This window comes from Anomaloglossus baeobatrachus, chromosome 5 (genome assembly GCF_048569485.1).
Source record: "Anomaloglossus baeobatrachus isolate aAnoBae1 chromosome 5, aAnoBae1.hap1, whole genome shotgun sequence".
NCBI classification, from domain to species: Eukaryota; Metazoa; Chordata; class Amphibia; order Anura; family Aromobatidae; genus Anomaloglossus; species Anomaloglossus baeobatrachus.
Genome location: NC_134357.1, coordinates 369810633 through 369834345, shown reverse-complemented (window position 1 = coordinate 369834345; position 23713 = coordinate 369810633). Strand labels below are relative to the sequence as shown.

General features: G+C 43.8%; 1 protein-coding gene across 2 annotated transcripts in view; it reads left to right on the top strand.

Moving 5' to 3' along the window:
• The window catches only part of BRCA1 (BRCA1 DNA repair associated), a 238841-nt gene that overhangs the window by 212658 nt on the left and 2470 nt on the right, over positions 1 to 23713 (top strand). For both annotated transcript variants that reach the window (XM_075349979.1, XM_075349978.1), the window contains exon 22: positions 9167 to 9218. In XM_075349979.1, the coding sequence (XP_075206094.1) occupies positions 9167 to 9218 (52 nt within the window). The remainder of the gene's footprint in view (positions 1 to 9166; positions 9219 to 23713) is intronic.

Here is a 23713-nt window from a genome sequence, read left to right as displayed (position 1 = left end):
ACTTCTACAATGATATAGCCTGTGCTGTGAACTACGGAATTTTTTTTTCACATTTAATTTTTATTATTAAAATGTATGCTTTCACTTTTCTGAAGATGCCATAAAGAAAGCAAATAGAAATAACTCATGAAAGGCCCTCATATGTACGGCATATTAATACTTTACACTAAATGTAGGCAAAATAAGTCCCGCGTGTGACATCTGGACAAAGACGGGTAGAGACACAAATAAAATGCTGCAGCCATGTTGGGAACTAAAGCTGGGGTTCTATAGAAGTGGGCACCTCCCCTCCGTAAATATGTATACAGACAGGTCAGGCAGACATAGTATGTTACGCTGGGGAACATCTCAGAACCATTTATAGAAATGTGTAGCGCTTTGAAAGATAAGCCAGTCTACGCCTTATTACTGCAAAGGGCAGCAGCAAGAAATCGTGTTTAGAAGTTCAGTCTGGAAGTGCATTGGGGCAAGACGATGCACTTACAGCTCCTTGGCCTCTGCTGTATTCCGGAACTATCCGCACCATCTCCCAGCTGTAGTATCCAGGCCACTGACCTGCCAGTCATCCAGGGGAGGGTGCTGCTAGTTTGGGAATACATCTGGGGCGTATCTTTTAACCCCTTCACCCCCGGCCACTAAAACACCCTAATGACCGGGCCATTTTTTGCAATTCTGACCAGTGTCACTTTGACAGGTTATAACTCTGGAATGCTTCAACGGATCCTGGCGATTCTGAGATTGTTTTTTCGTGACATATTGTACTTCATGTCAGTGGTAAATTTAGGCCGATATGTTTTGCGTTTATTTGTGAAAATTTAGGAAATTTGGCGAAAATTTTGAAAATTTCGCAAATTTCAAACTTTGAAAATTTATGCCCATAAATCTGAGAGATATGTCACACAAAATTGTTACTAAATAACATTTCCCACTTGTCTACTTTACATCAGCGCAATTTTCGAAACAAATTGTTTTTCCGTTAGGAAGTTAGAAGGGGTCAAAGGTCATCAGCAAATTCTCATTTTTCCAACAAAATTTACAAAATAATTTTTTTTAGGGACCACATTACATTTGAGGTGACTTTGAGAGGCCTAGGTGACAGAAAATACCCAAAAGTGACCCCATTCTAAAAACTACACCCCTCACACTGCTCAAAACCACATCCAATAAGTTTATTAACCCTTTAGGTGCTTCACAGGAACCAAAGCAATGTGGAAGGAAAAAATGAAAATTTTACTTTTTAACACAAAAATGTTACTTTAGCCATAAAATTTTCATTTTTACAAGGGAGAAAAGAGAAAGTACACAATACAATTTATTGTGCATGTTCTCCTGAGTACGCTGATACCCCATATGTGGTAAAAATCAATTGTTTGGGCGCACGGCAGAGCTCGGAAGGGAAGGAGCGCCATTTGAATTTTTGAACGCAAAATTAGCTGCACTCATTAGCGGACGCCATGTCGGGTTTGAAGACCCCCTGAGGTGCCCAAACAATGGAGCTCCCCCACAAGTGACCCCATTTTGGAAACTAGAGGCCTCAAATAATTTTTCTAGATGTTTGGTGAGCACTTTGAACCCCTGGGGGCTTCACAAAAGTTTATAGCGTTGAGCCGTGAAAAGAAAAAAAATTTTTTTTTACCACAAACGGTTGCTTCAACTAGGTAGCTTTTTTTTTCACAAGGGTAACAGGAAAAAATGCACCATAAAATGTATTGTGCATTTTCTCCTGAATACGCAGATACCTCATATGTGGTGGAAATCAAATGTTTGGACACACAGCAGTGCTCGGAAGGCAAGGAGCGCCATTTGAATTTTTGAGTGCAAAATTAGCTGCACCTGTTAGCGGACGCCATGTCGGGTTTGAAGACCCCCTGAGGTGCCTAAACAATGGAGCTCCCCCACAAGTGACCCCATTTCGGAAACTAGAGCCCTCAAATAATTGTTCTAGATGTTTGGTGAGCACTTTGAACACCTGGGGGCTTCACAGAAGTTTATAGCGTTGAGCCGTGAAAAGAAAAAATTTTTTTTTACCACAAAACGGTTGCTTCAACTAGGTAGCTTTTTTTTTCACAAGGCTATCAGGAAAAAATGCACCATAAAACGTATTGTGCATTTTCTCCTGAGTACGCAGATACCTCATATGTGGTGGAAAGTAATTGTTTGGGCGCATGGCGGGGCTCAGAAGAGAAGGAGCGCCATTTGACTTTTCAAACGCACAGATGCGGTGCACTGATCGGCCGCTGCAGGATGCACGGTCGGATGCGATAAAAAAAAGCGTCGGGGATACGTAAAAAAAAAAGTCACGCCAAAAATTGACCATGGATGCAGATACGTTATGTGCATCCCTGATCAGCGCTTGACGGATGCGATACAAAAAGCGTCGCAAATACGGAAAAAAGTCACGCCAAAAATTGAGCAGGGATGCCGATCCGTTATCTGCATCCCTAATCAGCGCTCGGCGGGACGCATGGACGGATGCGATACAAAAAGCGTCGTGAATACGGAAAAAAGTCACGCCAAAAATTGACCATGGATGCCGATCCATTATGTGCATCCCTGATCAGCGCTTGGCGGGACGCACGGACGGATGCGATACAAAAAGCGTCGGGGATACGGAAAAAAGTCACGCCAAAAATTGACCACGGATGCAGATCCGTTATGTGCATCCCTGATCAGCGCTTGGCGGGACGCACGGACGGATGCGATACAAAAAGCGTCGGGGATACGGAAAAAAAAGTCACGCCAAAAATTGAGCAGGGATGCCGATCCGTTATCTGCATCCCTGATCAGCGCTTGGCGGGACGCACGGACGGATGCGATACAAAAAGCGTCGGGGATACGGAAAAAAAAGTCACGCCAAAAATTGAGCAGGGATGCCGATCCGTTATCTGCATTCCTGATCAGCGCTTGGCGGGACGCACGGACGGATGAGGTGTAAAAATGGACAGGGGATACGGAAAAAAAAAAAAAGTTATACTCACAGTACCCAGAGGACTAGCAGGAGGATCACTGACCAGAAGAGCTGCAGAGGAACAGATGGCAGAGAGATGGACAGCTTTACAGGAGCAGCAGGCAGATCAGCAGAATGCCCAGGAAGGACCCAGCGATGGACGCAGATGTGATCAGGCCGGTGAAGACAGGTAAGAGGACGTCGGGCTAGAGCAGAGGGGGAGAGGGGGGTTGAGAGCAGAGGGGGGGGGGAGAGCAGAGGGGGAGGGGGAGAGCAGAGGGGGAGACCGGAGAGGGAGCTGCAGAAGCAGAATAGAAATAATGGGGGAGGCAGTCAGATCGCGGGGGGAGCGGATCGGGATGTCGGGGGGGGGGGTTTGGTGTGGTTGGGGGGAGCAGATCGCGGGGGGGGCACGGCAGGGGCTATCACGGCAGCGCGCAGGGGCACCACGGGAGCGCGCACGGGCTGCAAAGTGAGCACAGTACTCACTTTGCAGCAGCAGCGGTGACCTCAGCAGCAGCGGTGGTAGCAGATCGGGATGCCGGGGGGCAGATCGGGGCGTAGGGGGGCAGATCGGGGGGGGCACGGGCAGGAGCCTTCACGGGAGCGCGCAGGGGCCTTCACGGGAGCGCGCAGGGGGGCGGAATACTTACCATTGGAGCAGGAGCGGCGGAGACATCAGAGGCGGCGGCGGCAGCAGCAGCGGTGGCGTGGTACCAAAAGTACCAGCCACTCCACGCTGCAGACATGTTGGGGGAGGGCTCACAGGCCAGCACAGGCCTGGGGAGGGCGGCCACCGGCAGATCAGACCGCCCCACTGCACACTGATTGGAGCGATTGCGCGTCATAGCACGATCGCTCCAATCAGTGCTGCAGGGGCTGGGGGCGGCATGTTTGAGGTCCACCTATGATATGCTGCAGCAGCTGCGGCATCTCATAGCTGGATCTCACAGGATCGCACTAATTCGGGCATTATTTTTGCCGAAATTAGTGCGATCGATGTGGTTGGCGGTTCAGATTTGAACAGCCAATCACATCGATCGTCGATAGGGGGTGGCGATGCCGCCCCCCCTGGGGTCAAGCAAAGGTCCCCTGCTGTAAGAAACAGCAGGGGACATCATTTGAAAGCCGTTGCTATGGCCACGGCAATCAAATGAAGTTTAGGCAGTAAAATTACGTCCCTGGTCGTTAAGTCACGTTAAAATAGGACGTAATTTTACTGCCCGCGGTCGTGAAGGGGTTAAAGGGATATACAGTCATATAAGCATGGTTTTTTAAAGTGAGGAGTAGGGTTAAAGTTTTGATAGGTTTCTTTAAAAGAAAAAACTAAGTATACTTGCTTCCTGTGCTTGCGTCATTCAACTGCTTTGAGTCCTCTGTCCCCTGGTGGTAGCCACAGCACTAATCGCTCCATTGTTTGACACAGGAGCTCAAAGTGGCCAAATGGCAGCGAAGGCAAGTAAACTTTTTTTTCCCCCTTAATTTAATGATGGCTACCAGCCTTAGGCTAAGTTCACATTTCCGTTGATTTGTATCAGTCACATGCGTCGCTTGACGCATGTGACTGATGCGCTGTTCAACGCTGTACAACGGATGACAAAGAACAGAATTCTTTGTCGGATTCCGTTGTGTGCGGGGGGCGGAGTTCGGGGGCAGAGCCGAGCGGGGGGCGGGGCCAGGTGCTGAGGATGTCAGTGGAAGTGCTGCGGTCTGCATGGCTGGGGACAGGTGAGTGTATGTGTGAGTGAGTGTGTGTATGTGCATGGATGTATGTATGTATGTATGTATGTATGTATGTATGTATTTGTGTGCACATGCAAAGTGCGGGAGGGGGCGGAGCCGAGCGGGGGGCGGGGCCAGACGAAGGTGTCAGTGCTTGTCTGCATGGCTGGGGACAGGTGTGTGTGTGTGTGTGTGTGTGTGTGTGTGTGTGTGTACATACATGTGCGGAGTGTGGGAGGGGGCGGGGCCGAGCGGGGAAGTGTCGGCCTCCCTGCACACGTAACCAGCCTAAATATCGGGTAACAGCAAAGCACCCGATGTTTACCTTGGTTACCCGATATTTACCTTGGTTACGGGCCTACACCGCTTAGCGCTGGCTCCTTGCACCGTAACCAGGGTAAATATCGGGTAACCAACCAAAGCTGGTGACGTGTGCAGGGAGCCAGAGAGCATGCGCAGCGAAATCCGACGGATCTCGCTGCTCAAAAAACGTTACATGCTGCGTTCCTCCCGCCCGGCGGTCAGTCGTTCCACGACTGATCAGTCGGGCGGAGGGTGCAACGCAGCATCATCAGTCACAATCCGCTGCTCATACAAGTCTATGGGAGCAGCGGAATCCGCTAAACGGATTCCGCTGTTTACAAGAGCAGCGGATTGTGACTGATTAGATTTTAGCGGAAATGTGAACTTAGCCTAAAATGTCCACCACTTGGTTAAAATTATGAAATTGGATATTACTCAACCTCGCTGGCCTGCAGTGTGCAACCCCTTTTAATTGGGTTTTCTACAAATAGTTTTTCTGTCCCATGAATTGTGCTGCATGAAAATAAATCAGAGAGTTCCTCACCTTCCCCTGTTCTAACTGTGTCTCCAGCTGCAGTGGTGATGTCGCATGTACGACTGACTAATCGTTCAGCCTGTTAGTTCGACCCTCCCAATAGTCTCATGTGACCCCTTGGGAAAATTATTTGCCCACTCCTGCACACTACCAATGCTGAGTTAATAGTGCTGAAAGTTGCAGGCCCAAAGGTTGAGACTGCCCAATTGTCAGGATGCTATGATAATGCCTGTGATGTTGACCAGCTTTCTTATGATGAGATTGGCCAACATTTTCTGTTCAGATTAGGCCATCTGCCCACAGGAGAAAGTAACTACAGATTTTGCTGCGGAAAACCTGCGGATTTTCTAGATTTTTCAGATAAATCTGCGGGCTTACGCTAATACAGACACTACCCATGTTAGCCTATGGGATTTGGGGAGTGCTGTATCAATGATGCAGTTTTTGTGGTTTCGGAAAATACTGCGGATTTCCCGCAGCTGCACGTAACCATGTCAATTATTCATGCGGAATTATCTGCGGAATACCTGCCTTTCCACTATGGAGATACAGGGTGGGAAATCCGCAGGAATTCCGCATGTAATCCACACTGTTTCCACAGGTTTACCACAACAATTCCGCAGAAATACTGCATCAATGGATAGCTGTGGATTCCGGGGAGTTGCTGCGTGACCCTGCGGAAATACCTGTAGAGAAGTCCGCAGGTACAATCTCCCGTGGACACATGGATTATACTAGTTTTTACATAAAATTGATTCCAGAATAGTCGTTATGGAGCAGCAAATTTTCTGCATTCAAAAAGAATTAATTTAGGTCAGACCTATTTAATAAATGACCCAATTGTACAACTGCTTATAGTGCACATAGGTCCGACTTTCTGCCTGTTTGAGACTGAAATGTGCAACTTTATTAAGAGGTAACTGCCCTATAATACTCTGACACAATCACTGCATCTGCCCCCTCCAGAGTAGGATATGCCCAGCTGAGTAAGTGAGGACCTTTACATGTGTGCAGGTCACAATACAGTTCAATATTCACATTTTACCAGCTAAAATAATGAGTTATGTGTATGTGTGCATTTATGTGCAGTGGGGATTGCGATCCATTCAATGGGCCCTGTTTCAAAACTGTCTAAAAGAGAAAAAACTTTCATCTTGGATGCTCTTAGCACCTAATCACAGTGCAGGTTTCATTTTGTAAACTGTCAGGCAAGCAAGAATTTTTCTTTTAGGGGGTTTTGATAACTTTCCTCATGTCCCGATGATGCTGCTGAATAGAATCCGTGCCAATTATTCCATTTAATACTGGGAGTCCACTGTGGGGCGATGTATCAACACTAGTGATGAGCGAGCACTACCATGCTCAGGTACTCCCAACGAACAGTCTGACACTCCACTCGTGTACCAAGTATAATGGAAATCAATGGGGAACGCAATTATTTTTCTGAAGATCTTCCAGAAAAATGCTTGAATTTCCTATTGACTTCCATTATACTTGGTACACAAGTTGAACATCGAACTTCTCGTTACAAGCACCCGAGCATGGTAGTGCTCGCTCATCACTAGTTACGAGTACCGATCCCCCCCAAGCATCATAGTGCTCACTCATCACTGGTTATGAGTACTAAGCCCCCGAGCATGGTAGTGCTTGCTCATCACTAGTTACGAGTACTGAGCACCTGAGCATGGTAGTGCTTGCTCATCACTAGTTACGAGTACTGAGCACCTGAGCATGGTAGTGCTTGCTCATCACTAGTTACGAGTACTGAGCACCTGAGCATGGTAGTGCTTGCTCATCACTAGTTACGAGTACCCGAGCACCCGAGCATGGTAGTGCTTGCTCATCACTGGTTATGAGTACTAAGCCCCCGAGCATGGTAGTGCTTGCTCATCACTAGTTACAAGTACTGAGCACCCGAGCATGGTAGTGCTTGCTCATCACTAGTTACGAGTACCCGAGCATGGTAGTGCTCGCTCATCACTAGTTACGAGTACTCAGCACCCCATCATGGTAGTGCTTGCTCATCACTAATTACGAGTACTGAGCACCTGAGCATGGTAGTGCTCGCTCATCACTAATTACGAGTACTGAGCATGGTAGTGTTTGCTCCTCACTAGTTACGAGTACCGATCCCCCAAGCATGGTAGTGCTCGCTCATCACTAGTTACGAGTACTGAGCTCCTGAGCATGGTAGTGCTTACGCATCACTAATCAGCACTTTTGCAAAGTTTAGTAGGAAAAGTTATCCAAAGCAACCAGTCAGCCCCCTGCCATCTCTGAAAAAGGAGAAAGCAAATTGGAGTAGTTGCCAGTGGCAACTAGTCCCCTTTTCTTTTGCACCAATATTTATATCTTTTCCTCTCGTCTTGATGGCTTGGTAGTGGTGCAGTCTCGCTCCTCTGGCCTGGAACTTCAAGCACCAATGATTCAGCATTGAAGTAAACTGTTAAGAAACTTTTCTCACATTTTTACTCTACATGTACTTCTGCTGTTTGACAGATGTTAAATTTACATACATTTAATGGATCTTCTTACATTTTTTTTAGGTAGTTTCTTTTTAACCATTAAATACTATGAAGCATTTAATGATCTTCATCCAAAGCAGTTTTTAGTACATGGCAATGTATTAAGCTTGCAGTCCAGAAGATGAATCAACAGCCCTGTCCATTTGCTACCGCCAGCTGGCACCCCCGACTATACGCACAGCATTCCTCATCTTCATAAACCCATCTGGGTTATCTGTAGATGGCCTGCATATTAGAGCGAGGACGGATGCCAGTCCTTTATATAACACATCTACCCTTTCCGCTTTATGAGCACACATACTACGTATCCTGTAATTTGATTATAATGTAAGTTTGATCTGCTGGAGAACACTGGGAACCTTCCAAAGAAAACTAGCTCAGCCCCTGCCAGGGACAGATTTTCCCAGAGAAATGGAATATGACGGACAGAGAAGACCCAGTGTGACATTGTGCTGTTCTCGGAGGTCTGGTCTTACGGCAGAGGCACTCTTTCATGTTCTCCAGCGTGGTCATCATACCAGGCCATTACATGACGCTGGGTATGGTCAGTATTTCTTCGTTGGCCTGTACATAATGCATTTGCTATTTTTTATTTTTTTTTCTTAGTAGCATCTGGCATAATAGAAACTGGGAAATCGGAAGAGAATATCAATGAGTAGGATGTTTGTATACACACATATTGGTTCTACCTGCACATTAACACTAGAGCTTGCAGTCTATGGCGCACAGGTAATAAAGGCTGGCTCTGTGACTGCTTATTGATTGATGCTGAGCCAAACTGTGCTCTGATGAGATGATCCCACGGCTCTGTAGGGGATTGTGACTCCTCTGTTGTTTGTACGTAGCATCTATGTGACTTGATTGGGAGATAGTTGATATTGACGTAACCCATAAAGCAAGCCAGCCTGTAGACTGCACACAATATTGGCACATACTGCTGCTATCTGTCAACAATTGACAATTGGAGAACGGAGAAAACTGTACAATAACTGTGCTGTTGAGATTCACAAGCTTACTTCTCCTAGATCCTATTCATACCAACACATGAAAATACTGTACTCTCTTGCTGGAGATATTTTATAATCTAAGTCTAAGTGGCAAAGGAAAATACAATGTGTCTTGCTTTCATTGCAGGGTGCAACCTCTCTAGTAGTTGTGCAGCCAGAGAAAGAGAGCGACTATGCAGGTAAGAACTGCAACAAGTGTTTACTGATGACCCTAATCTGAGTAGAAGGATAGTTTATTCATTTTTCAGCTTTATTCACGCAGCCAATTTTCCTATCCGTATTCAGTTCATGTAAGAAGCATCCACAGATCAGACTACACACTGACCCTGTTAGGCCCCTTTTGTACACATCCATTTTTCACCCATCAGTCACAAACCGTCGAATTGTGAAAAAAAACAGATCCAGTGCTGGATCTGTTTTTTTCTCATTGACTTGTATTAGCGACGGATGACCTCACGTTACATCCGTCGTACAACAAATGTGATGGAGACAACATCCATAGTAACGTTTTTTGTGTGCGCTGAATAAACGGACCCCGACGGAACCGTTGACATCCGTCACTTGTTGTAATTGAAGCCTAAGGGCGCAGGATCCATCGTCATCCGTCAAATGATGGATCTGTCGTCGGATTCCATTATTTATAACCGAGCATGCCCAGAAATGTTGTAAAATCATTGCTGGTCAGGAAAAAATGGTATGACGGATCCGTTTTTTTACAGGATTTGTTGCATCAGTTTCATCAATCTGCGATGTATCCATCGCATCAGTCACAAAATGGATTGTGACTGATGCAAAAAAACTGATGTGTGAAAGAGGCCTTAAAGAGAATCTGTCACCATGTTTTTATTATCTAAGCTCAGAGTAGCATAATGTAGGGACAGAGACCCTGAATTCAGTGATATGCCACTAACTGGACTGTTTGCTGTAGTTTTTATAAAATCATTTTTTAATTAGAAGGATATTATCACTATAGGACTACTTGGAGCGTCGCCGCAGCCCCACCACTGATTGGCAGCTTTCTGTATACATGGTACATGGGCAGGAAGCTGCTAATCAGTTATGTAGAGTTCAGCAGTTAGAAAACTGGTAGATCTACATGTAGCAAATTACACCAGATTTAATCAAAACTGCAGCCCCCAGTAAAGTTACTGATACATAGCTGGAATTGGAGTCTCTGCCCCTACATCATACTCAGATGGAGTAACAAATACCTGGTGACCGATTCCTCTTACAGTCATTTGAATTGACGGTTCAAAAAAATAGACAAACGCAGAGTTGGAATAAGACTTAAAAAAAAAAAAAAAAATCGCATTTCAAATCCTGGATTAAAATTGCCACTCGAAGTTAACAAGTTAAAAGAAAATAATAAAATAAGCTGTTAAATAATCTGTCAAACACATTGTTTTTTGTTCCATTTAACGCATCCGATTTTCAAAATAGACTGGAGACAATACAGAAAATATTTTTTTATGCAAAACAGGCAACCCCCCCAAAAAACGTTTGAGACATAATAAGAAAAACAAACCTAATAAAGACATGTTCAAAACTAATGTCACAATGCATGCAACTTTGAAATCGCTTGTGTGAATAAGGCCTAAAAGTGAACGTCCACTCTAACACCATATTGTTTTTGTTTCAACACTTATTAACTGTAATAGACATCAAAGCTTGATCTTTCTGATACAAAGCACCAAATTCAATGCATGCAGAGCAGTCTATGCCCTCCTCCTCTCCATAAGGGAGCAAGCAGTGATCTAATGCCCTCAGCCTTTGATCTGTAGAACTCATAATCCCACTTATGACAGGCTTACTGCATACTGTTTTATTTTTTAGTTTAATGTAAAATCAGTATTCCGTAAGATTCTTCCAGTGGTGGGCAAAATTGTATAATTTACCAGGGATTCCCAACACTTTTTTTGGGCAAATATTTTTGTTGGATTTTAATAATATAATAAAAGATATCAACCCCCACATCCCGACCTCCCCCAATAAGAGTTCACCACTTGTAAGAACACAATCTCATAAACTTGAAAATAACTCTTATAAGGGCATGGAGATCACTTCTGACATGTTGTTTTTATATCATTTCATTGGCCCACAGATAGGCAATAGTGATGAGCGAGGACTACCAAGCTCGGTACTCTTAACGAGCAGGTGGACGCTTGGACAAGCTCGACTTGTGTACCAAGTATATGTATAATGGCAGCCAATGGGGAACTTGAGCATATTTCTGGAAGATCTTCCAAAAAAATGCTTGAATTCCTCATTGTCTTTCATTATACCTACGGTATTATTATGTTATACACAATTCGAGCCCATCCAACTGCTCTTTGAGTATTGAGCACCCGAGCATGGTAGTGTTCGCTCATCACTGACATTTTTTTTTTCTTCAATATTAGAAAGGGGATCTTAATAAAACCGTATACGATCACTAACCAGATGGAAGTTGGCAAGCCCATAAAGTTTCTTATTTCCCAATTCTCTTTCTACTTTTCTCCACTGAAAGAAGCCACTTGACCATGTCAGCAAATTCTTGTTTAATGGATGTTCCCATTTCCAATGTTGTGCAATATGCTTTTGAGCCATGTTATAACATACGCTCTACTGCTACTGTTTTGTGGGGTTCAGAAGCATGGAAGTCTTCAACATATCCCAAGATACATAGGAAGTGTGAATGATCAACATTTACATCTATTCCATCTATGAACAACAGCAAGGCAAAATCCAGCAATAACGTGAGCAATCCAGGATGCTGTTAAAAAAAAATTTTCTTTCTTTTTATTCGTAAATTCATTAAAATATAATGGTCCAAGCAATTCAGGACAGCATTATCGCAGGAAAATAGCGCAGATAGGACTACGCATTTCAGCGGTAAAATCCGCCTTCTTCACGGTCCAGAAATTTCAGTGATTCTGGACCGTGAAGAAGGCGTATTTTACCGCTGAAACGCGTAGTCCTATCTGCGCTATTTTCCTGCGATAATGCTGTTCTGAATTGCTTGGACCATTATATTTTAATGAATTTATGAATAAAAAGAAAGAAAAAAATTTTTTAACAGCATCCTGGATTGCTCACGCTGTTGCTGGATTTTGCCTTGCTGTTGTTCACATTTGTATGGATGTACTCCTACGTCCTGATCCGGGCACAACGGAGTTAACCAGGTGAGCTGAGGATCCAGGTGATTCACTGGAGTGAGCTGGTCTACATTGTTGGACATTATATATATATATATATATATATATATATATATATATATATATATATATATATATATATATATATATATATATAATAATCTCTAGATAGAAATATAGATATGCACGTATGGAGATAGAGATATATATTATAGATAGATAGAGATAGAGAGATAGATATATAATGTGTATAATACCATGTTTCGCACGCACACAAGTCTTGGTAAGGTAAAGTTGTGGTGTTCTTTCAAGTGTATCTCGCCACTGTTAACTTCATCAATGGGGCGAAAATCTCCCTCCCTCTTCTGTTTGATGTATGATGTACGTTGGGTATTGCTCCAATATTCTACTCTCAAGATGTTGAGATAAAGAAGAAATAAGTCCTTCTGTCCTTTCGGCAGAACCTAACTTATTAAATATTCTATCCCTTGAGATTATTAAGCTAGTTAACGTTTTCTTCTGTACCTTGGTTGTCCGAGCGTGCCACAACACACATTATATCCTTTTGAAAATCTATTTTATTGTTGTGTGTCAGATTTACCAGTAAAACTGAATAAGTATTTTTTTTTTTCTTTTAAGCTTGTTAAAAAAAAATACTTTTCAGCAGGATGCAAAATGTGTGGTGAACAGAAGCTTATTTAATCTCTATGGCGGAGGATTTGGGGCTATGGATCACAATAATAAAGCTACCATTTAGTACTAATTTAGATTCCGAAGTACTTTGGTTGGCCATTTACTTTGTCACAGAAGATGCATGTGTATACATAGACATAATAGTTACATATACCTGCAAAAACTTGTCCTCAAAAGCTTTCCATCATTGGATCATCGCATGCTGTGCTTTTCCCGGTCACATTTGCTTCATCGTTCATTATTCTTCTATGGCTTCAGCTTTATAACGCCACATGCCAGAGTGATTAATAGCCGTTGTCCGCTTTAACCTAAATGTTGCTGTTATTCTGCTTTTTATTTCACTTACTGTGCGGTGTTCTGGGAAACATCTTCAAACTGTAAACTCCGTGCCAATAGGTTATATTCATTTTAGAAAAGAGTCTTTAAAGACTGGTTTTGACAAACCTTGAGATGGGTAAACTGTACTTTATGGAATCTATGTAGTAAAGCTTAGCATAAAATGTAAGCTCACACTAGAGGAAGACAATGGGAATAAGATGTGCAATATTTCACTAATATTACTTGGATTAAAGGTGATTCTTATAATTTAGGAACAGCTTTGGTGAAAGTTGTTTTCTGCTACCATAAACATTTGTACAGTTTTTTGTCTGCTGCTCTGTAAAGAATCCTTTTTGTTCATTCTGATTTGCCACTTTAGTGAACTGTAACGTTGCAATACTTCATGTAGATAGCATCCTACAATGCCCCTACAAGCTTTGTAAATGTAGAACATTGTATATATACAGATATTCACGTTTTTCTGGCTGAATGAACAAATGTGTCTTGTGGTCCAAATATATGTACTAGTAATCCATCCTATAAGTTAAACCAGAAAAAATTAATCTCCTAAAATTTGAATTTATTAAATATACTGTCAAAACACACAGTCACACAACATACACCAAGAAAAAATGTGTGGTAACAGATCAATGAAGACAAGGGTAGCTAGCCTTAATAGGTCCTATTCTCATTCCTACTTTGCTGTGGAGGTCGGCACCCTAATCCTGCGCTAATGGCGCCCACACTCACCGACGACTGATCCTACAGGCCCTAAAAATGCCTTTAAGGCTGTGTGCACACGTTGCGTTTTTTACCGCGGAAACCCTGCGTTTAGAACCGCAGCGTTTCAGTGGCAAATTGCATGCGTTCAGCTTTCCCAGCAAAGTGTATGGGAAAGCTGAAAAATCAGTGCACACGCTGCTTTTCTAAACGCAGCGTTTTGGATGCCAAAAATCGGTGCGGAAAGAAAAGCAGCATGTCACTTCTTTTGTGCGGTGTAGCTGCGTTCTCTCCCCCATTGAATCAATGATGTGGGGTCAGAACGCAGCTACACCGCATGGAGCTGCTTTTTTGTTGCGGTCCGCGGCCTTTGTCGGCACGCCAGAACGCAGGCATTTACCTGGAAGTGAGGTCAAGAGGCTTCCTGTTGACCTCACTTCCTGGCAAAGTCCAGGAAAGCCCCCGGTGTCACCAAAGTGCCCGCCCCGACCCCCGACCCCCGACCCCCCCTCCCGAAAATCCACATGGGCGCGTGCACAGTAGCGCACCGGCCGCCCTGCTCCTATGATTTCTGTCGCATGTGCAATAACACATGCGACAGAAAAATGCCCCCCAGGCCCTACCCGGTCACCCCCTATTCCCCCGGTATTCCCACTTACGTGTCCGGTTGCAGCGCTGATCCCCCGCGGCCCCCTCCTCCTTCACAGCAGACGCCGGCCGGTCACATGTGCAGAGCAGCTGACAGCCAGCACTGTGTTCAGAGAGCTGTGCTGGCTGCTCGCACTCTGCAGCTGTGACCCGGGGAGAGTGGGTGCAGATTTTTGGCACCCACTCTCCTCAAATGGAGGGTCTGCCCTCCTAGAAAATGGGGGATACGTTCCCTGATTGTGCCCCCATATTCTAGAAGGTCCAGAGGCGACGTGGGACGTCCATATGGATTTCTGCGGACCCATTTTTTTCAAATTTTTTGATTAAATTGGAGAACAAGGGAATGATTTGGGGAGTGCTTTTTCTAATAAAAAATGTTTTGTCTTTTTTTTGCTTTTGTTTTCTGTCAATTAGTTATGTCGGGTATCTAATAGACGCCGTGACATCACTAATTGCTGGGCTTGATGCCAGGTGACATTACACATCTGGTATCAACCCCATTTATTACCCCGTTTGCCAACGCACCAGGGCGCGGGATGAGTTGGGGCGAAGCGCCAGGATTGGCGCATCTAATGGATGCACCACTTCTGGGGCGGCTGCGGCCTGCTATTTTTAGGCTGGGAAGAGTCCAATAACCATGGCTCTTCCCACCCTGAAAATACCAGACCCCAGCTGTCAGCTTCACCTTGGCTGGTGATCTAATTTGGGGGGACCCCACGTTATTTTTTTTTTTATTCTTTATTTATAAATAAAAAAAAAAGCCTGGGGAGCCCTCCAAATTGATCACCAGCCAAGATGAAGCTGCCAGCTGTGGTTTGCAGGCTACAGCTGTCTGCTTTACCCTGACTGGCTATCAAAAATAGGGGGGACCCCACGCCATTTTTTTCATTTTTATTTTTTTTTTTTTATTGGATAAATACTAAGCTAGGCACCCTTTAGTGCCACATGAAAGGTACTAAAGGTGCCAGCTTAGAATATGCAGGCGGGGGTGGGACGTTCTATATATTTGACATCCCTTCATCCATTGACGCTTTTTAGGCTGTGTGTCCACAATCAGGGTTTGCAGCGTTATGGGCGCTGAGTGTTTTCCCTGCGTCCATAACGCTGCGTTGTGCAGTAGAAGCACAGTGGAAGGATTTTTGGAGATCCCATGCCCACTGTGCTTCTTTTCTCCGCAGCATAAACTGACCAGTAGCGTGGCTTCCCGAGCCTCAGCATGTCAATTTATGCTGCGGAGACGAGAGTGTTCTCTGCAGGTAGCATAGAGCTCCACAGCAGCCTGAACCCAAATCGTGGGCATGGGCAGCTGCAGGAAGGCTGACACTGTGTACTAGACGCCGTGTCGCTGGATCATGGCCACATAGCCTTAGGCCCCTTTCACCCGTCAGTGATTCTGGTACGTTTGTGCTTTTTTTTAAACGTACCAGGATCACTGACATACGCAGACCCATTATAATGAATGGGTCTGCTCACACGTCAGTGATTTGTCACTGCACGTGTCTCCATGCGGCGTACCCGCGTGTGCGTGATTGCCGCACGGAGACATGTCCATTTTTTTTCCTGGCATCACTGATGTTCCACGGACCACGCAGTGGTGTGATCCGTGAAACACGTGCCAGAAAAAAACGTGCTTTTAAAATAAAAATCATTTTAACTCACCCGGCGTCCAGCGATGTCCTCTGCAGCCCGTGCAGCTTGCTGCTTCTGAGCCGGCTCATTATTGTCGCGCATATTCATGATGCACGACACAGCCGACCCGGAAGCAGCTGCTGCGGGGGTCAGCGCCGGCCGGATGCTGCACCGCGGGAGCGATCAGCACCATGGAGAGCGGGAGCGGGTGCAGGTGAGTTAATCTCTAAGTGCAATCACGGGCCACGGAGAACGGAGCCCGGATTGCACTTAGACAACCCATGTGTGCCGCACACGGAGGGACATGTGCGTGTTTTACACGCCAGTGAAAAACGTCAGTGTTTTTCACTGACGTGTGAAACGGGCCTAAAAGTGAGAATATTGTTGCTGCAGCAACATTTTGGGTGAAGTAGCTGTGGATTCAAAATGCTTAATATACTCCTGAATAAAATCCTTGATGGGTGCAGATTCCAAAATGGGGTCACTTGTGGGGGTTTTCTGACGTATAGGTACCTAAGGGGCTTGGTGCGCGATGTTTATTTCAACTTTTCCAAAATTCAAATGGTGCTCCTTCCATTCCAAGCCCTCCCATTTATCCAAACAGAATGTGGAGAAGGAAATGACATCACAGGTTTTTTTTCCCAAAGGTCTGTGTTCAACCAACTTTATTAACACTGACAAGTCTTAAAAAACGCACCTAAAAAACGCATGAAAAACGCATGCGTTTTCGATGCGTTGTTTCTCAAAAAGCATTGTTTACAATTCTCCCCTCTGCCAGAGGGTGCGTTTTTTTCCGCGCGGAAAAAAAAGCAACGTGTGCACATACCCTAACAGATGGCGTAAGGGACGGTAAAAAAAGCCACACTTAAAATTACACAAATGTAACATTGATTTCGGGTAATACCAAAGGTGTAATACTACTAACGACTCCACCAGTAGTAATTGATCTGGGGAATATAAGAAGGGCCCATGACCCAGAAATAAACCACTCTGTTTGAAAATGGTCAAAAGACCACCCGACGTGTTTACCCTCAAAATAGGAGGTTCCTCAGGAGTGGAATGAAAAGACTAAATAGCAGTATAGGTATAGCCCACAGTTTTATCTAATGCTTAAGGTGTAAGTGCCTAGAATGTAATAATAATATAATAGTGTATACCTGAAAACAGTTAATAACAAATATATATGTCAAAGTGTCCAAGAAGGATACAATAGGACCAAGGACCAAGTACAGGTTCATGGATACAACATACCCACATGCATCAACAATCACCAGAGTCAGCAAAACGCTGAAGCTATAGATAATGACAATCCTGCAAATATAACGACCAATTGTAGTGATGCACAGGTTCAGAAACACTCGATATAGCAGAAAGGTCTGTGAGGAATGCTCTACTCCATAGCCTAGATGCGGCCATGAAGCGGATGAGAGCAAAGCCTATATGCTTTGGTCTTACCTGGGGAGACCTTAGGATATTGCTGTCACTGTATGGGGATTCTACTGCCTTACTGGGACCTTACAGCATGGTGCCTTGAAGGGATTATGTATCCCGGATTGCACTTAGACAACCCATGTGTGCCGCACACGGAGGGACATGTGCGTGTTTTACACGCCAGTGAAAAACGTCAGTGTTTTTCACTGACGTGTGAAACGGGCCTAAAAGTGAGAATATTGTTGCTGCAGCAACATTTTGGGTGAAGTAGCTGTGGATTCAAAATGCTTAATATACTCCTGAATAAAATCCTTGATGGGTGCAGATTCCAAAATGGGGTCACTTGTGGGGGTTTTCTGACGTATAGGTACCTAAGGGGCTTGGTGCGCGAAGTTTATTTCAACTTTTCCAAAATTCAAATGGTGCTCCTTCCATTCCAAGCCCTCCCATTTATCCAAACAGAATGTGGAGAAGGAAATGACATCACAGGTTTTTTTCCCCAAAGGTCTGTGTTCAACCAACTTTATTAACACTGACAAGTCTTAAAAAACGCACCTAAAAAACGCATGAAAAACGCATGCGTTTTCGATGCGTTGTTTCTCAAAAAGCATTGTTTACAATTCTCCCCTCTGCCAGAGGGTGCGTTTTTTTCCGCGCGGAAAAAAAAGCAACGTGTGCACATACCCTAACAGATGGCGTAAGGGACGGTAAAAAAAGCCACACTTAAAATTACACAAATGTAACATTGATTTCGGGTAATACCAAAGGTGTAATACTACTAACGACTCCACCAGTAGTAATTGATCTGGGGAATATAAGAAGGGCCCATGACCCAGAAATAAACCACTCTGTTTGAAAATGGTCAAAAGACCACCCGACGTGTTTACCCTCAAAATAGGAGGTTCCTCAGGAGTGGAATGAAAAGACTAAATAGCAGTATAGGTATAGCCCACAGTTTTATCTAATGCTTAAGGTGTAAGTGCCTAGAATGTAATAATAATATAATAGTGTATACCTGAAAACAGTTAATAACAAATATATATGTCAAAGTGTCCAAGAAGGATACAATAGGACCAAGGACCAAGCACAGGTTCATGGATACAACATACCCACATGCATCAACAATCACCAGAGTCAGCAAAACGCTGAAGCTATAGATTATGACAATCCTGCAAATATAACGACCAATTGTAGTGATGCACAGGTTCAGAAACACTCGATATAGCAGAAAGGTCTGTGAGGAATGCTCTACTCCATAGCCTAGATGCGGCCATGAAGCGGATGAGAGCAAAGCCTATATGCTTTGGTCTTACCTGGGGAGACCTTAGGATATTGCTGTCACTGTATGGGGATTCTACTGCCTTACTGGGACCTTACAGCATGGTGCCTTGAAGGGATTATGTATCCTGTTACATTAAGCTAAGTGTTATAATTTTCTGCTATATCGAGTGTTTCTGAACCTGTGCATCATTACAATTGGTCGTTATATTTGCAGGATTGTCATTATCTATAGCTTGAGCATTTGCTGACCTCTGGTGATTGTTGATGCATGTGGGTACGTTGTATCCCATGAACCTGCACTTGGTCCTTGGTCCTATTGTATCCTTGGACACTCTGCCATATATATTTGTTATTGACTGTTTTCAGGTATACACTATAGGTCTTATTACATTCTGCGACTAGCACCTTAAGTATTTAAGCACTTTAGATAATACTGTGGGCTATATCTATACTGCCATTTAGTCTTTTCATTCCTCTCCTGAGGAATCTCCTATTGAGCGGAAATGCATTGGGTGGTCTTTTAACCATTTTCTTAGAGTGAAGTTGCATTTGTGTGATTTTTAGTGTGGCTTTTTTTTTTTTTCCATTCCTTACTCCATCTGTTTAGGGCCTGTAGGATCAGTTGTCGGTGAGTGGGGGCGTCATTGGCGCAGGATTAGGGTGCCGACCTCCGCGGCAAGGTAGGAGCGAGAATAGGACCTATTGGGGCTAGCTACCCTTGTCTATTGATCTGTTGTTACTACACTTTTTTTTTTTTTCTTGATGTATGTTGTTTGATTAATTGTGTGTTTTGAGAGTCTCTCATTTTAATATTTAATAAATTCAAATTTTAGGTCTTTAATTTTTTCTAGTTTGTCATTTCTGTACTTCTGAATCTATTTCTAATTTCTAATTTTTTTTCTAAACCATCCTATAAGCCAGTTGTATAAGTTATATACTGGCTTACTTTTCTTCTTCACTCAGTATGTACCAATGTTTATGAAAAGTATTTCACTAACTTATAGTTGTGTATTACATACACGGTGCATCAGCACACTACAATTAATGAATACTTGAACTCTAAGAGTAAGTTCACACAGTGCGTTTTTCGCGGCGTTTTGCGCGTTTTTCGGGTGCATTTTTGCTCAGAAAACTGCATGACTTTGCTTCCCCAGCAAAGTCTGAGTTTTCATTTTTGCTGTCTGCACACAGCGTTTTTTTTAGCTGCGTTTTTGTGGTGCCACAAAAATGCAGCCTGTCAATTATTTTTGCGTTTTTCACTGCGTTTTCCACCCATTGAGTTCAATGAGATGTTCAAAAACGCAATGAAAACAGCAAATTGCAAATATAGCTGCGTTTTAGTGTGTTTTTATTACTAAAAACCCAGTTATAAATGCAAGGGGTGGGTAGTAAAGTGACATGTACAGGAAGAAGATTCCTTCTGTCAGTAAATACAGAAGCGTGAATCCTTCCGGTACCGTCACCGCTGCGTCCACCTCCAGTCCTGTGCATGTCTGCTGCCGTGCGGCGCCATGTCTGGGCGGGAGGTGGAGGCAGCTGCGAAAACAAAAGTGAACAGTAGAAAAAAAAAATGTCATACTCACGTGTCTGCAGACTCCCGGTGCCATGCCCGCTCCCAGCTCCTCTCCCAATACCGCCGCTCTGGCTGTGTGCAGTGTCCCCGGGCACCTCCGATATCTGCAGGACCTGGCGCTGATCACCTGATGCGGTCACCTGACGCATCAGCTGATCGTAAGTCTCCCGGTGATGCCGGCTTTTTAGCGCCAGGCCGGCTTAACCTGTCAGCAGATGCCGTCAGGAGACTTCATCCCTGATTACCGACAGCTCCTGCAGCGATCGGACGGGATCAAATTCCACTCCAGGAGCTGCCGGTAATCAGCACATAAGTGAGTATTTTATTTATTTATTTTTTTTTTTTGCACTGATGCATCATCTGATTGTATAAACGGCTTTTATACAATCAGCTGATGTGTGATGTGATTCACATCCTGGAACCTGACACATCATCTGATCGCTTTGCCTTCCAGCAAACCGATCAGATGATATTGGATCCGGATTGGACGGCGCGGGACCCTTGACCCAGGATTACTGCGGAGGGGGGTTCTTTATTTCAATAAAGATGAAGTCACTAATTGTGTTGTGTTTTATTTCTAATAAAAATATTTTTTTTTTTTTTATCTTGAAATTTATGGTGGCCATGCCTAATATTGGCGTGACACCATTAATTTCGGGCTTAGGGCCAGTTGATAATATACAGCTAGCCCTAACCCCATTATTACCCAGTGAGCCACCCGTCACCAGGGCAGCTGGAAGAGTTGGATACAGCGCCAGAAGATGGCGCTTCTATGAAAGCGCCATTTTCTGGGGTGGCTGCGGACTCCAATTCGCGGCGGGGGTGCCCAGAGAGCATGGGCACCCTGCACTGTGGATTCCAATCCCAGCTGCCTAGTTATACCTGGCTGGACTCAAAAATTGGGCGAAGCACACGTTATTATTTTTTATTTTTTTTTTAAAGCATTTCATGAAATTCATGAAATAAAAAAAAGTGCTTCCCTATATTTTTGGTTCCCAGCCGGGTACAAATAGGCAGCTGGAGGTTGGGGTCAGCCCGTACCTGCCTGCTGTACCTGGCTAACATACAAAAATATGGCGAAACCCACGTCATTTTTTTGGGGGGCAAAAAAACTCCTGCATACAGTCCTGGATGGAGGATGCTGAGCCTTGTAGTTCTGTAGCTGCTGTCTGCTCTCCTGCATACACTATTGGATGGAGCATGCTGAGCCTTGTAGTTCTGCAGCTGTCTGCTCTCCTGCATACACTAGTGGAGAATGAAGAACATATTGAAGAAGGAAATGACATCAGACCTTTTTTTTTTTTCAACAATCTTTAATGGCATTGTTCACTGATAAAAAACACATAAAGACGCAGTGAGCAAAAACGCAGCAGAAAACGCACCAAATCGCGGCAAAAACGCATGCGTTTTTTGCCGCAAAAAACGCACAAAAACGCAGCGACAAAAAACGCAGTGTATGAACCTAGCCTAATATTGCTGTAAACATTAAAAACGTAAAGTCCTTAGAGTTTATTTATCAGAGTGTAAGAACCATCCAACCATTTCAAGGTGTCAATATGGATGGTCCTATCACTTATGTCCTACCTGTTGTGTGCCAAACCAGCCTGATCTGAATGGGGGAGTGAAGGAAAACGAGGCATAGCTTGCAATCAAACCTTGTTTGGGAAAGATGAGGGGATGGCTTCTGCACTCTTTGATTAAAAAACACTAAGTACCTTGTATTTTTAATGTTTACAGCAATAGTGGAGTTCATGTATTCATTACAGTGTCCTGACACATAGTATATGTTTCTATATTGGTCTTGTGTTGTATTTGTACAATTAAGCATTAATTTTATACTAGTCATGAGTGAGCATTACCATGCACAGGAGCTCTGTACTCGTAACAAACAGTTGGGTGCTCAAGTTATTCACAGAGAGAGAAATTGTTTGAAGTAATCGAACTAGGTAATGTTTCACAGAAAGTCACTTCTAAAATATGAATTCTTTATTGTACAAAAACATTTTTAAAATAATTTTTGACATATAAATCCTTACACACACACACACACACACACACACACACACACACACACTACAAACAATACAAACAGCCAAATATGAGAGTATGAGAGACTCCAGCTGGTTATACAGCAGTAAGACCAGTGATATACCCCAAAATGTGGGGGTAAATATATCACTACGCCAATCGACTTTCAATATAGAGAGACATACTATTGGGCTGAATTTGGTCTAGGTATGTCTATATTCTGAGGCTCTCACAAGCCCAAGGTAGAGGTCTTTCATGTAACAATTGGGGTATCCATATATGTTTACTGCTTTTCTCCTCACATTTGATTTCAACTATATGTACTATGACATGTTATAAACACACCTGATGAACCTCCTGTGTAGGAGGAGAAACGCGTCGGGTGAAAATCATTGAGTGAAAATTACTAATCAGGAATTTGCAAATAATGTCATGTAAATACTATTGTGACTTCAGGGACATCTTGGTCTGGGTGAATGTTTTCTGGGTACTCTTAATTTCTCTACCTTGGGCTTGTGAGAGCCTCAGAATATAGACATACCTAGACCAAATTCGGTCCAATCGTTCAATTCTGTGAAACATTGGGTAGTCAAGTTGCGCCCATCCAAGCATCTGAGTATAATTGAAGTCAATGGGCGACTTGTACATTTTTTTTCGGGAGATTTCCAGGAAAAATGATCAAGTCCTTCATTGACTTCCATTATACTCAGATGCTTATATGGATGTGATTTGCGTACCCAACTGCTCATTAAGAGTACAGAGCACCTGTGCATGGTAATGGTCGCTCATGACCATTTAATACTAAAAGTTTGTGGGCTCTCTAGGTCCTCCTTTTTTTGTGTGGAATGTGATGCGTCTAGGGTATTTCCAGAATGAGATAACTTTGTATCATGAAAATTTAGAGAAGTTAACAAAATTTGGGTAAGGTAGGGGTGGACACATTTATATGTTTTAGTGAATAGTTCCATCCCCCACCTTAAAGTAACAATTGTGAAGGACCTTTTTTGGTAAACTATGCATTCCACCATTCTTCATATTCTTCCTGGAAATTTAGGGTTGAACTAACAACTGAAAGTCTCCATTCCCTTTTGTTAGTCAGTCCATGTCCCTATAAACCCATTTAGGGTATGTGCGCACGTTGCTTTTTACCTGCTTTTTACCTGCTTTTTTGCTGCTTTTTCTTCTGCGCTGTTTAATGCCAAAATGGATGTGTTCTTCT